Source organism: Ceratotherium simum, chromosome 14 (assembly GCF_057802395.1).
Source record: "Ceratotherium simum simum isolate JZ-2026a chromosome 14, ASM5780239v1, whole genome shotgun sequence".
NCBI classification, from domain to species: Eukaryota; Metazoa; Chordata; class Mammalia; order Perissodactyla; family Rhinocerotidae; genus Ceratotherium; species Ceratotherium simum.
The window spans coordinates 26,889,351-26,902,575 of NC_141913.1; the positions used below are offsets into that span (position 1 = coordinate 26,889,351).

At 45.1% G+C, this 13,225-nt stretch overlaps 1 protein-coding gene across 4 annotated transcripts in view; it reads left to right on the forward strand.

Moving 5' to 3' along the window:
* FHOD3 (formin homology 2 domain containing 3) overlaps positions 1-13,225 on the forward strand; it is a 466,256-nt gene that overhangs the window by 287,518 nt on the left and 165,513 nt on the right. For all 4 annotated transcript variants that reach the window (XM_014781352.2, XM_087439151.1, XM_087439152.1 and 1 more), the window contains exons 7-8: positions 4,198-4,309; positions 11,432-11,526. In XM_014781352.2, coding sequence (XP_014636838.1) covers positions 4,198-4,309; positions 11,432-11,526 — 207 coding nt within the window. The remainder of the gene's footprint in view (positions 1-4,197; positions 4,310-11,431; positions 11,527-13,225) is intronic.

Here is a 13,225-nt window from a genome sequence, read left to right on the forward strand (position 1 = left end):
AGGCAGATCTGAAAATCAGATGATTCAGATTGGAGTGACACTGCCATGTTCCTTTGAGAAGCCTTCGGGGTCTGAGCCATGCAGTGGTGTGTGTGCTGGCATCGGTGCAGCTTGTTCCTACCCTCCTCATTCCTGATCCTCGCTCTTGCTGTCACAGTTGGCCTGCCTCTCCTGATCCATCACTGGTTTCTGGTTTGCCTCTTCTCAGCAGATGTGGGCTGGGAATCTCAATAGCCACTCCTATTAGAATGTGTCTCAGATGTGTGCAGGTGGCACCAAGTACAGATTTTTAAGAGCTTTGAGATGAGCAGCCTGTTGGGACTTGGAGGAATGGACGTGTGACCTCCATTGTGGCTGTTTCAAGGCTTTGGAGGGTTTTGACTGCATTCCGGATGCTTGAGGGCATCAAATTTAAGTGATTTCTAGATACATGAGGGTTTGATGAAATCTTTTGAAGTAATGTACTTTTATTACTTTCAAGTCTATGCAGTAATGCTATAAGGTATTTCTGAGGAGGAGTCCTGCTGGATGTATTTTGATGAGTAGTTAGGGCATGCTTGTCCCTAGTACCATGCATTTCCATAAAGTTAATGTTCTAATGCTCTCTTTTTTCTAAAGTAGTTTATCTAATATATTTGTTACTAACTTTACTTAGTAAGGCTTATAAACATAAACTTAGACTCAATAGAAACCAAATTCATAGAAACCTAAAATCATGAATCAGAAGAATTTGGGGATTTTTAAAAAATAAAATTACAGTGCCAGAAGAGCTCCAAACAGAGCCTTTGCAGCAAAGAAGATGACATGAATAGGCATGTTGACACCAATAGAAAAAGAAGACTTTTTTAGAAAACAGTGGTTTCTTAATTAGCCTCATAAGAAATAATGACTACAGGATTCTCGTCCCTGGGACTGTTTAGACCAAGGGCCCGTGACCACAGAGCTGCCCAGAAGGAACCTGGATGCGATGAGCATAAGGGGGCCCCTGCTGAGAACAGCTAATGGGCCAGTGGGGTTGGGCAGCAGCCAGGTTCTTTCCCAGGAAGGCATTAAGGCTTAAACCACATAATGATAGTCTACCCACTGAGGAAGTCACCAAGCCTGGACTTGCTGGGTTGTTTTATTTACTTGAAGAAATTTCTTCAGCTCTAAATGTACAAAGATAGCACAGTTCATTATACCGTGCCTTCCCTTCCTACCCCCAACCTTGTAGTTGTTGAGAAAAATACTCTGGAATTTAGTCTATTCCTAGTCAGGGAGCAAAGGACCAAATGTGGGCCTCAAGTTATGAAGGTGAAAACACTCTGAAGAGTTCACAGCCCTCAAAAGAACTCACTTCCCTTGTGATAAGGACATAGCCATGAGAATGGAGACCCAAGGCAGTGCTTGTCCTCAGTACTATTGTTGAGGGGCCTCCACTTTGCCGAGGATTGTGATGGAGTGGGAAATGGAAGCTGGGGCCAAGGTGACTTACTCCACACAACATGAGGGGGCTGGATTTGAAGAACAAATCTCAGTGAAAAGCGCATGCCACCTTGCCCTTCAGGTGCAATACTGACTGAGCAGCTCCTCAGTGACAGATGCTGTTTCCGGTGTGTCAGATAAAACAACATATCTGCCACCAGGTGGCTTATTTTCTAGTCGAGGGCAACAAAGGAATATAGGGTCATGATAAAAGATGTGAAGAAAATAAAACAGGGTGATGTGAGCGTGACCAAGCGGCTCCTTTAGATGAAGTAGTCAGGAAGGCATTTCCCATGAGGGGAAATTTCTCAGAGCTAAAGCATAGGAAAAGCCCATTCCTGTGGCTACTGGTTAGGGAATAGCCAATGAGAAGAGTCTGAATCATGAACAAGCTTTAGTATTGTTAACAATGCATGGTCACATAACTAAAGAAAGGCAGATGGTTAGAAAACACTGGACAGGAGGGAGAGTCACAGGAGAGGAGGTCACAGAGCTACACAGAGGCCAGGAGAGAAAGCTTGCAGGAGTGGATTCTATCCTGAGGGTGATGCAGAGCTATTGGAGCGTTCAGGGTGCAGTGGTCACTCTGGTTGCAATTTGGAGAATGGACTTCAGGGGGACAAGGCCGGAAGTACTTAGGAGGCTCTCACAGTGGTCTAGGGTGGAGAGAAAGATGGAGAGGTGGGTGGAGTCAGGACAGCTGTTGAAGGAAGCTCTGTCGGCACTGGCAGATGGATTTCTTGTGGGCATGGGGTGAGAGAAGTGCAGGGTGACTCCCCCTTGCCACTCACTGAATAGCAGGGCCTTGTACTGAGGTGGAGACTGTGGAGGGAACAGGCTGGGAGTGCTGGGTGGGATGGAGTGAGCATGAGTGAAAGTCAAGCGTTCTCTTTTGGCCACACTGAATTTGAGGTGCCTATCAGCATCTGAGTGGAGATGTCAGGGATCAGGTGGGTGTGCAACCAACTGGCCCAGGAGTTTGGTCAGGCCTGGAGAGCAACAGTTAGCATTGAGTAATAGATGGAATTAAAAACCAAGAGATTGGATGAACTCACCTAGAGAGAGTGTGTGGAAAGAGAAGAGGGCGTAGGAGTGAACTATGAGGCCTTCCCTCGCCTAGCGGTTGAGTGCCCAAAAGGAGCCAGCAAAGGATTGGCCACTCAGGCAGGGGACTGGTTGGCCACAATGGGAGGAAATTGTTTCTGGAGGGAGCATTTTATTATGTCATGTGCTGTTGAGAGTGGAGCTAAAATGGACACAGAGAAGTAACCACTGGATTTGACAACATGGAGGCCATTGGTAACCTTGACAAGAGTAATTTAATTTGTGTGATAGTGATAGAGGCCCTATCAGATTGGGTTGAGGAGTCAATGGGAAGTGAGGAAGTAGAGCCGGGAAGTACGGTAACTCTTTTGAGAAGTTTTCCTGTAAAGGGGAGCTGAGAACAACTGAGGCACTGGCTGGAAAGAGATGTGGAACAGTTTATTAGGGAAGAAAGACAGAGGAGAAAGGGCAAGAGGGTAGAGGTGTTTGGGTGATTTTGGAGAAATGACTTGGGGTGAGTGGTGGTTTTACACTGTTCCCTGTAGAGTACACAATGCTCCAAGTTCCCTGTAGAGTCAACAATGTCCCTAATACTTTGATGTGAGCAGATGCCTCTAGGAGACCCTAGGTCTTCCTCAGGCTGCAAATGGAGAACCCAGAGCTGATTCTCCACAACCATGGTGATGGAGGTGAGGGTCGTGGATTAACTGGTCATTAATTGATTCATTCATTCAAGGAGCAAACTTCGCTGAGCCCACTCCATGCCAAGTGCAGTTCCAGGCCCTGCAGACACAGTGCAAATAAGCCCCTCTCCCCTTGAAAGTGTCACTCTCCGTGGGGGCAGGCCTGCAGGCCAAGGTGGGGTTGCTGTTTCTTAGATGAATGATTTGAACCCATTTCCGGAAGGCAGTTGGTGTATGAGTTTCTTGAGGAGGAGGTTCTTTAAAGGAAATGGGGTTGGGAAAGGAGACTGTGGGTGAAGGGTTGCAGCAGCAGCATCTGGGGGTGTGAGGTGGTGGGGAAAGCTGCCCTGGAGACCCGCCACAGTCCCAGGGCTGGGTGCGCTGCGCTTGGGAGGCTTGGGAATCTCTCAGGGTGAGTGACCTGTGACTCTGTGGAGGAGGGCCCCCGCTGTGTGTGGCTCCTCACAGATGCTGTGCCCTGGGCCCAGCGAGTGTGGGCTTTAAGGCCCCAGGCAGCCTTCCCTGCTCATTTTTAAGAACGGGACTTGGTTCAGATTCCTGCTCACCCGGGCTAGCTGTTGTGACCATGGGCAAGTCGTTCAACCCGCTGTGCCTGCATCCTCACCAGAAAAGTGAGGATTGTGCTTATTCCTCCCTCACAATGTTCTAGGCTGGATAAAGTGAAGTAACCAACTCAGCAGCCACTACCTTAGATGTTGGGAGACTATAAGTGTGAGCTCTGGGGCCAAAGGCCCTGGGTTCGAATTCTGGTTCTATTTTAGCTGTGTGATCTTGGGCAGGGTACCCTGTGCCTCAGTTTCCTGATCTGTGCAATGTGGATAATTCTAATACCTGCCTTCTGAGGCTTCAATGAGGGAATATGTGTAATTGCTGAGAAGAGAACCTGGGCCGAAGCAAGTGGTGGGAGCTAGCTGTGGTTAGGAGGACCACGCCTGCGGGCACACACGGCCATGTCCGACATGATGGTTTTATCTCTTCTGCACAGTTCCGCCTGGTGGTGAAGACAGCCCTGAAGCTACTTCTCGTCTTTGTGGAGTACTCGGAGTCAAATGCACCTCTTCTGATTCAGGCTGTCTCTGCTGTCGACACAAAAAGAGGTGAGTGGTCCCCACCCACTGATTTCATCAAGGAAAAAAGTGTCTAATGTGGGAAGACTTCCACTTTTTACATGTTGAAAACAGAATTAAGAATGAACGGAATTCCCTTCGTGTGGACTTCTCCCTGCAGGAAACGTTTTTTAGGATAGTAAGTATACAAAGGTTGAGCATGGAACGGGGTTTGATAGTCAAAGAAAAGCACCCGTGGGCTCACTCAGGACAGATCTGACCCTGAGCTTAGCTTTACACTCTATCCCCAGCCCCCACCACTGCACATACAGAACTGGCTCCTTCTCCCCTTTCCCATCTTGTTGGGCTGCCCTGGTTCCTTCCTCCCATCCCCTCACGCATGCTTTATTGGCTCTGACCCTGAGATGTTCCTTGCACCTTCCCCCTTCCTCCCTCCATCCCATGTCCTACCTTACTAGGGGCGCTTGCCTTCTGGAAGTGCTACCTCGCCTCTGCTATTGGAGGATTCTTCTAAAACACACATTTGCTCACATCATTCTCTATCTAATACTTAACAGTGGCTTCCCAGTGCCCACAGGATTAGGTCCAAACCCTTCGCCATACAGCCCCTGTCCACCTGCCACCCCCACCTCCCACCTGGCCTGCACTACATCCTCCCTACTGAGTTACATGGTCACATGCTCTCAAAGCTCCCCCCACCGCCGTATGTCCCTTTTCTCTGTCGTCGTTATTGCCCATCTCTCATGAATGTGCACTCTGCTCCAGGGCAGGGTCTTTCTCTCGTCTTGATGTCCCATCACCTCACTGGCCTGCAGTGGGCAGGCTTGCCATGAACACTTGATGAAGAATGAGCTTTGGATTTGGCTTAGTGTGTAACACGCTGTGGCCCCTAGAATATTTTGAGTCCTGAAGCTAAAATGCTAGGGGTTCTTTGTTTTGTTTTGTCCTTTTTAAAAAATGTTTGGTTTTGCTCCCCAGTAGGACAATATTATTATTATTATTATTATTATTATTATTATTGTCATCCCCACAAAGACTCAGGAAAAAAAACATAACATTTTTTTATGATTATGACAGTAATAGTCTAGAAAATTTGGAAAAACCAATATAAAGAAGACAATGGAAAAATCACCTGTAATCTCACAGACAGGGATAATTGTTGTTAACTAGTTGGTGTAGTTCCTTATGGTTTCTTGTGTGTGTGTGTGTGTGTGTGTGTGTGTGTGTATGTATGTATGTGTGCCTGCACACTTATGCACAAATCAGCTGAGATACAACTGTCAAAAAGAAACAAGGGGCCTAAATAGCCCTCTTTGATGCAAACCATTTGTGTCTCTGACTCAGCATTGCTCAGAGACCCACCTTTTAGTGCTGAATCCAAAGGCAAAAGAAAGCAGCTCACTAGTTTCTTTGAAAGTTTGAATATAAGTTAATGAAAGCCATCCAGGACCACAAACTGTGCTCCCATACCTTTCCATGAACGCACAGGCAGACGTCAGCCCCAGGCATGGTGGATCACAGGCAACTGCAGGCCTGTGTAGGGGTGTGTGTGACAGAGACAAACCTTGGTGCACAGTCAGGGGCTGTGAGTCTGGAAGGTGGGGCCCGGACCAGGGCAGGTCTGTGCATTTCTTTCTACCACAGCATGTTGCCATCTGGTGCCAGATTTGAAATACTTTATGGCCAAGAGCAGACCATGGGGCCAGCTGAGAATCGTTAATGAAGACTGCCAATGGCTCAGAAAACAGGGCTCTTTTTTCCAAGGTCAGTTAATGAGGTTTAGGGCCAAAGGTGGGTGTTAGGGAAGACAGCAAGGCATATTCTTTTTTTCATCCTTGAAGGAGTCATACTCCGTACCCTAACTCTGGGGATTACTTTAGGACAATTAATGGACTCTTCGTTTTCCTGCCCTAAATTTCAGGTAACCCATGGGACCTTGTCATGGGGACTGTGTTAGAGGGGACAGCTTTCTCATGACCTTGGGGTTCTCCTTTGGCTTCGTTGACTTGGGAGCTCAGAGTTTCTTTCCTTGGACTTCATGTTTCATGTGGGCGTAGAGGAGTGATCCTGAGATGAACCCAGGCTTGACACCCCTCATCCAAGACTCCATCTACCAGCCCAGCCAGAGGCTCTCTGCTGTACTGCATCTCTTCCTCCAAGATGAAATGATGGCCATCTTTTCCCAATTTGTTAAAAAAAAAAAAGCAGCTAATGGATTGTTTTCTCAACTTCATGATTTTTGCCTGTAAAATTTCTTAAGTTTTAGCTATCATCTGTCTGCTACTGAGCACTAGCAGCCTAAAAAAAAAGGAGCAGAATAATGGAAAAAACTCAGACATAGCTTATCACACGTGGTTCAATAGCGTGTTTCTCTAAAGACATGTGTGGTCTTGGCCATGATTTTATAATGCATACATAATACCTCATCCTATTTTACTGCTAGTAAAATTGTTCTTGAATCCTGTGATGGCATTAAACATGTAAATATGTCATGGTGTTGTGCAGAGAGCAACATGACTTCCAGGTGGGTTTTTACCTAGCAGGTTTAGAAGCAGCCCTCCAATTCCCTCTCAGCTGGTGAGAGAGTAGACACAGATGCCAGAGGTGACTGAGGGCCAACCGAACATGTCCATTTGTTCACAAGTTAATGAATAAACTATAAATTCTCCTCAAAGTGGCTTTAGATTCATTCCTCTGGGGGATATGGTGGAGAATGGGCATGTTCAAGTATAGACTGTTTGTTTTTTTAATAGAAAGGAATTCTTTTAAATGATAAAAACTATCAGATTTAAAGAATCAGCAAAGAAAATCCATAAACAAGCTATGGGTCCTCAAAATTGACCACCACCACGGCAAATGAAGTTGTCCCAGAAAAATTTTCTCTGGCTGCTTTATAAACATCATGCATGCCGCACGTGGGTTAACCAGAAGGATTCATTCTGTGAGCGTGGACAATTTGCTCTTCAGCCAAGAGTGGGCCAGTTAGAAATCAAGGATAAAAGCTGAGGGGTCTAAGTCTATCATAGGGACTAATACATATTTATGAATGAAATTTAAAATGCTTCCATTGATCTAAGCAATTGGCACTTTTGCTCAGGGACTGGAATGAAAAGGTAGATTCCAGTTAGTCTCTGGGGCATGGCACAGTGTCACACCTGTCTGCTCAGACAGTTGGGTCATCTTTTTTTTTTTTTAATTTTATTTCTTTCTTTTTCCCCAAAGCCCCAGTAGATAGTTGTATGTCATAGCTGCACATCCTTCTAGTTGCTGTATGTGGGACGCGGCCTCAGCATGGCAGGAGAAGCGGTGCGTCGGTGTGCGCCCGGGATCCGAACCCGGGCCGCCAGCAGCAGAGCGCGTGCACTTAACCACCAAGCCACGGGGCCGGCCTGGTCATCTTTTGCTTACGTCTTCAAGTCCCTTTCCCTTTCTAGTGGATAGGGCCTGGCAGAAAGAGAGAAAGACAGTAAGCGCTTAGGGAAGCCCGTGAGAGAGTCTGGCTTTGTCATTTTGCCATCATCAGAGACTCTCTTTTTGAGATCTTCTCTGTGGTGGTTGACAGGGAACTAGCTGAGAACCCTCTGCTCCCTGGGCAGGGTGCCCCTCCCTCTGTCTCTATGGGCTTACCTCTCAGACCGAGAGTAGGGCAAGTGGCCAGCCTGGGTAACTTATTTTGAAATTTCAGTCATAAATCTTGAATCCCACTAATTTGGTTCAGTGCTGCTTTTTAAGAAGTTCCATTTTCAATTTGAACGTGAGGTGATGAGATATGACATAATTCTTAAACATGTGTATCACACATGATTAACGGGAAAAAAATTCATCCTTTCAAGCAATCCTGTCTCTTCTGCTCGAAGATATATTGATCTGTGAAGAATGCACAAAGCATGGTGGAAGTTACAGATTGACAGAACTCAAGCTCTGTTTCCATTATTATTTATAGCAAAAGTATATATGTTAGGTGTGTTTATCAATCATGTTGAAAGATGTGGAACATGCTGCGAACTTCTGTTCGAGTGTCAGACCAACTCATGCACAAGGCTAAATATCATATTTTCTTTTGGGCTTAATACATGTACCAAGGGAGAAAGTAAGAAGGGGAAAGTATTGAGCAATTTATTCTGTGCTTATTCTGGGTTAAGAGAGCCACTGCAGCTTGGTGGGAAGAAAGGATTGGCCTGGAAGCCTATATAGAAGGTCTGTGAGTAAGCATGGGTATCACCACCACCAGCAACTGCCATTCCAGTTACAGCTACTGATATTTGAGTGGCAGCCATGTAACAGACTCCATGCTAAGCATTTTTCAGATAAAACTCATTTATTTGACAAATATTTAAGAATCAATGATGTACTTTCAAACATCAGGGAAAAAACAATCTCTCACGGAGCCTACTCTCAGTCCGGTGTTTGGGGGCTGAGGGAGGAGGATAGAATTGGAGAGAGACAGATGATAGTGGTTAAGTAAATTATTGTCTCCTAATGTACTCCATCAGTGCTAAGGGAAAGAGAGTGCTTTATCTCAATGACACCTCACAGTAATCCTCTAAGGTTGATACCATCACTCCAATTTAGACGTATCTCCTGAGCCTGTGTTCATTCCACTACTTTGGGGCTCAGTTTCTTTCTCTGTTATGTGAAGGGGTAAGATGATATGGTTTATGACTCTAATACAGGACCACCCCCTACCTATACACACACATGCACACGCACACAACACTGTATGGAGCAAGCAAAGGTGGTGGTGAGATGAACTGGACCACTTAGTTCTGACAGGTGGCAGCTCCTGGGAAAGTCGCAACTGCTGGTGCAACCGTCGGCCTGCTGGAGCCCTGCCAAGGCTATTGTGTTGAACCAAAATGTTTCCTCCCCTTCACCTTCATTCTTCTAAATATTTCCCATTTTCTGGCACAAAACAATCAAAGGAGAGTGAACATTCATCCCAATAGTGTATGAATATATGCAAGTTTCTAGACTTGAAATCCTTAAATGGTAATAAGGGAATCGGATATCACAGTTGAAGAACATATTTTTCAATTAAAGTAAGCCAGTGTTTGGGTGTTTTCATTAGAAAGGATAAAATGGTGCACAGATGTGTGTGTCTGTGAGAGACAGAGAGAGGAGATATAATCTGGCTACTTCCTTCTCTCCAGGGTGCTGCCCTTCCTTCCCCAGGCCCTGTTTGGTATCTTTGACTCCAAAGTAAGCAACCAAAAAGCAGTTCTTGGCCCACTAGCACCCTTAGAAATTCTTAGCTTTGGTGCTTTCTCTCCTGCGCAGCCTTCGCTTTAACCACAGCCGGGTAACCCAGTAGAGCACGGATTTTATACTGAGGTTGGGTGCTGAGTGTGAACGACAGAAGTTGCCCTTGTTATAAACACAAGCAGAGGCACTTGGAGCGCTTAAACTGCACCTGGACCTACTGACACTGATTGACTGTCTTGAGGGCGGAAATGGTTACTTTGCTGGGATTTGAAGGACAGATGTGGGCTCCAAAATAGTTTGATGATAAATATCAGCAAGAAGATAATTCAGCAGTTAGCAGGCGAAGGGTCGTCTTTTGTGTTCAGAGTTAGAAAGGGTTATAGAAGCTCACCCAGTTCTGACCAACTGGGCAACTTGGCCAAAGGAAAAGGCCTTCTGTTCACTTGCTGGGAGAGCCAACGGATCTTTACATCAAACTACATCTGTGTCTTTCACATTATATAATAGATGCCTGTTCCTTTCTTAAATTCCCTTGTCTTCTCTCCTTTTCTTATGTGTTCCTCTACCCCTCTAGTTCTTCTATAATTGCTCCAGCTTAACCCACTTCATGCCCTCTCGGAGATCTCCCTTCACTACTCAGCAGACATTTTACTGAGCACCTAGTACCAGTCAGGTACTGTGCTAAGAGCAGGGATAAGACAGATACCATCGCTGCCCTTGAGGATCTTTTCTTCTCAAGGCCAGAAAATCAGCTCTGACATAATCCATTCAAGAACCAGCATTTGGAAGCCACTGGTTTAGGTTATTTTAGAATTTACTTTTATTAGTAAAATTAAGCATCCCTTTGAGATCTTTATAGAGAAAGCAGGAAAGAGCTTTATCTTCCATACCACCATGCCAAGGGCAAGGCAATACTTCACTTCAAATATTTATCTCAGGCATAGGAAATTGGGTCAGGGTGCCGTGTCCTCTTTGTGGCCTTGGCTTTGGCTTGTCGGTCCTGAATGTGAAGGGTTTTCCTGCCCTCTCTTGGAGTCAGGGGATAACCACCCATGAGCCTATACCTGCAGAGCCCCATTTAGGAGCCACCTCTTGCACCAAGCCCTCCATGACCATCCCCACTGCAAGAGAACCCCCTTGCTGAGTGACAGGCTTAGCTAAGTGCTTTTGCCTTTTAAGAGCATTTATGCTATGCTGACATGGGTTCTTTTGCTAATACCTAACTGCTCCATTAGATATAAACCTATTGAGGGCAGCATCCTACTAGACTCAGGTCCTTGTACCTGGTTGATGCTTGAACTGGCTGAAACAGTATTTGTGCCTTGATTGAGTAGAGATAATATACTTCTGTTCTTGAAATGTTTGCTAGATGAACGTTTCGCTGTTATTTCTTGGAGTCCACTGCTAGGATGGATGTCAAGATCTCCCTCATCCCCTTTCTTTTCAGGAGATCAGAGCATAGCATACTGACAGACATACAGAGAGTACTTACCAAGAGTTTCCATACTCAGAGAGTGAAATGCATGACCTAAAAATCTGCGCATAAATGGATTTTTAAAAATTACATGTTTTGTATGTGGTGATGGGTTGTAATTAGTATTTTGGTGGTGAACATGATGTAGTCCATGCAGAAATAGAAGTACAATGATGTACACCTGAAATTTTTACAATGTTATAAACCAATGTTACTGCAATAAACAAAAAATTAAAAAAAAAATTACATGTTTAATATGAAGGGAACGTCAAGCAAATATATAGGTATCCTGACACTAAAGAGTATACGTTTTCAAGTGGACAAGGATGACGTGGTATATTGTCCGGTAATTAGAAGCATGTTTAAATCCACTTTATACTGCCACCATTGGGTGATAAGTGTTTGGATAAACTGTGATGTGAGTTGGATAAGGAGTGTTGAATTACTGTTTCTAATGATTTTTACTTTACTCATAGGAGTCAAGCCTTGGTCAAATATCATGGAAATCCTGGAGGAAAAAGATGGGGTCGACACAGAGCTGCTGGTTTATGCAATGACTTTAGTTAACAAGGTTGGTTGATGTTTGTTGTGGGTTGAATTGTGTCCCCCCAAAAGATATGTTGAAGTCCTAACCCTTTGTACCTGTGAATGTGACTTTATTTGAAAATAGTCTTTGCAGATGTAGTCAAGTTAAGATGAGATCATTAGGGTGGGTCATAATCTAATATGAGTGGTGTCGTCAAAGAAGAGGAAAAGAGACACACATAGAGGAAGAGGCAGAGATTACAGTGATGCATCTACAAGCCAAGGAATGCCAAGGATTGCCAGCAGCCAATCCAGGATGAGACAAGGAAGGATCCTCCCTTAGAGCCTTCAGAGAGAGCATGGCCCTGCCAACACCTTGATATCAGACTTCTAGTCTCAAGCTGTGAGAGAATAGATTTCTGTTGTTTTAAGCCAGTTTGTGATACTTTGTTATAGCAGCCCTAGGGAACTAATAAAATGTGAAAATCTAAAATTTGCCCTCTGAATAAGAGCCACATCATGTGGACCCCCATCATGGTGGCGGGAACCACGGTTGCAGTGTGCTTCTTCACAGGAGAAAGCCCTTTACACCCATGCATGGTATGTGTGCACGTGTGCTGGTGCACATACGCGTGCAGGCCTCTGAGTGTCTGCGTGCTTTCTGTGCTTTGATCTTTTTCTAATAAAATAAGAAAGGAGACAGTGAGAATTTTATGACTACTTTTCCTATCAAGATGTCCCCTTAAAAACATTTTTCCTTAAGAATATCAATTAGCAAGTTTTACTCTAAAAGAAGAGTTCACAGTCAGGAAGAAATGAAGGTGCTCTTGTTCCACTGAATATTGAATTCTGGCTGTTGTGGGTGAGATAAGGATTCCTGGGGGCAAGTCCCATCCTACTTTTATGATGGTGACTACATCTTTGTGTTCCCATTTCTCCCATCACATCCCTCCTTGGTCGCTCGCTCACAGGGCAGTGGCAGTCTTCAGTGTCCATCGCCAGAGGCACTGCTCTGGCAATGGGTTCTATGCTGACCTGGGACAGCCCGCTCTCAGGACTAGAGTTCCTCCATTCTGGTGCCTCAGTCCCTTCCTCAGTAGTTGAGGGAGGGTGGGGTGGTTACCTCCTGTGGATTACTCTGCCCTAGAGCCCAGGCACCACATCAAACACCCCGTGGGCCTGCCTTTGTATCCTCTAGGCTGTTGGGCCCAGGCCTACAGTGCCAACTGCAGTGATGGCTAGTTCTTCAAAGAAGACCCAGAGTGTCTTCCTGAAATATAACTGGAGAAACATTTCTCCTGATGAACTGGGGATAAACTGGTAGAAAGCAGTATAATTATGAGAAGTAACTTCTACTAGATATTAAAATGTTGTGCAAACTCTAAGAATTAAAACAATATGGTCTTGGCTCTTTCCTCTGCGGACAGATGATTGGAGCAGAGGGCCTCTGAGCAGACTCCAGTGCTCAGAACAACTTACCCTGTGATCGAAATCAATGGGGATGCATTAGTTTCATTCATGATTGGGAGATGTTTTGCTAAGTGGAAAGGGACAAAAACATACTTTGACTGCATACCAACGTAGATTCTGGATAGATTAAAGTGTTGGATGTAACACATCAAACTGTAGAAAAATGAGAAGAAACTAGAGGTGAAGACTAATTGGTTTCTGGTTGTTGAAGGTTATTTTAATAATAAAACCAGTCAAAAAGATTCCAAAGGAAAGGACTGAAATATTTCACTGCA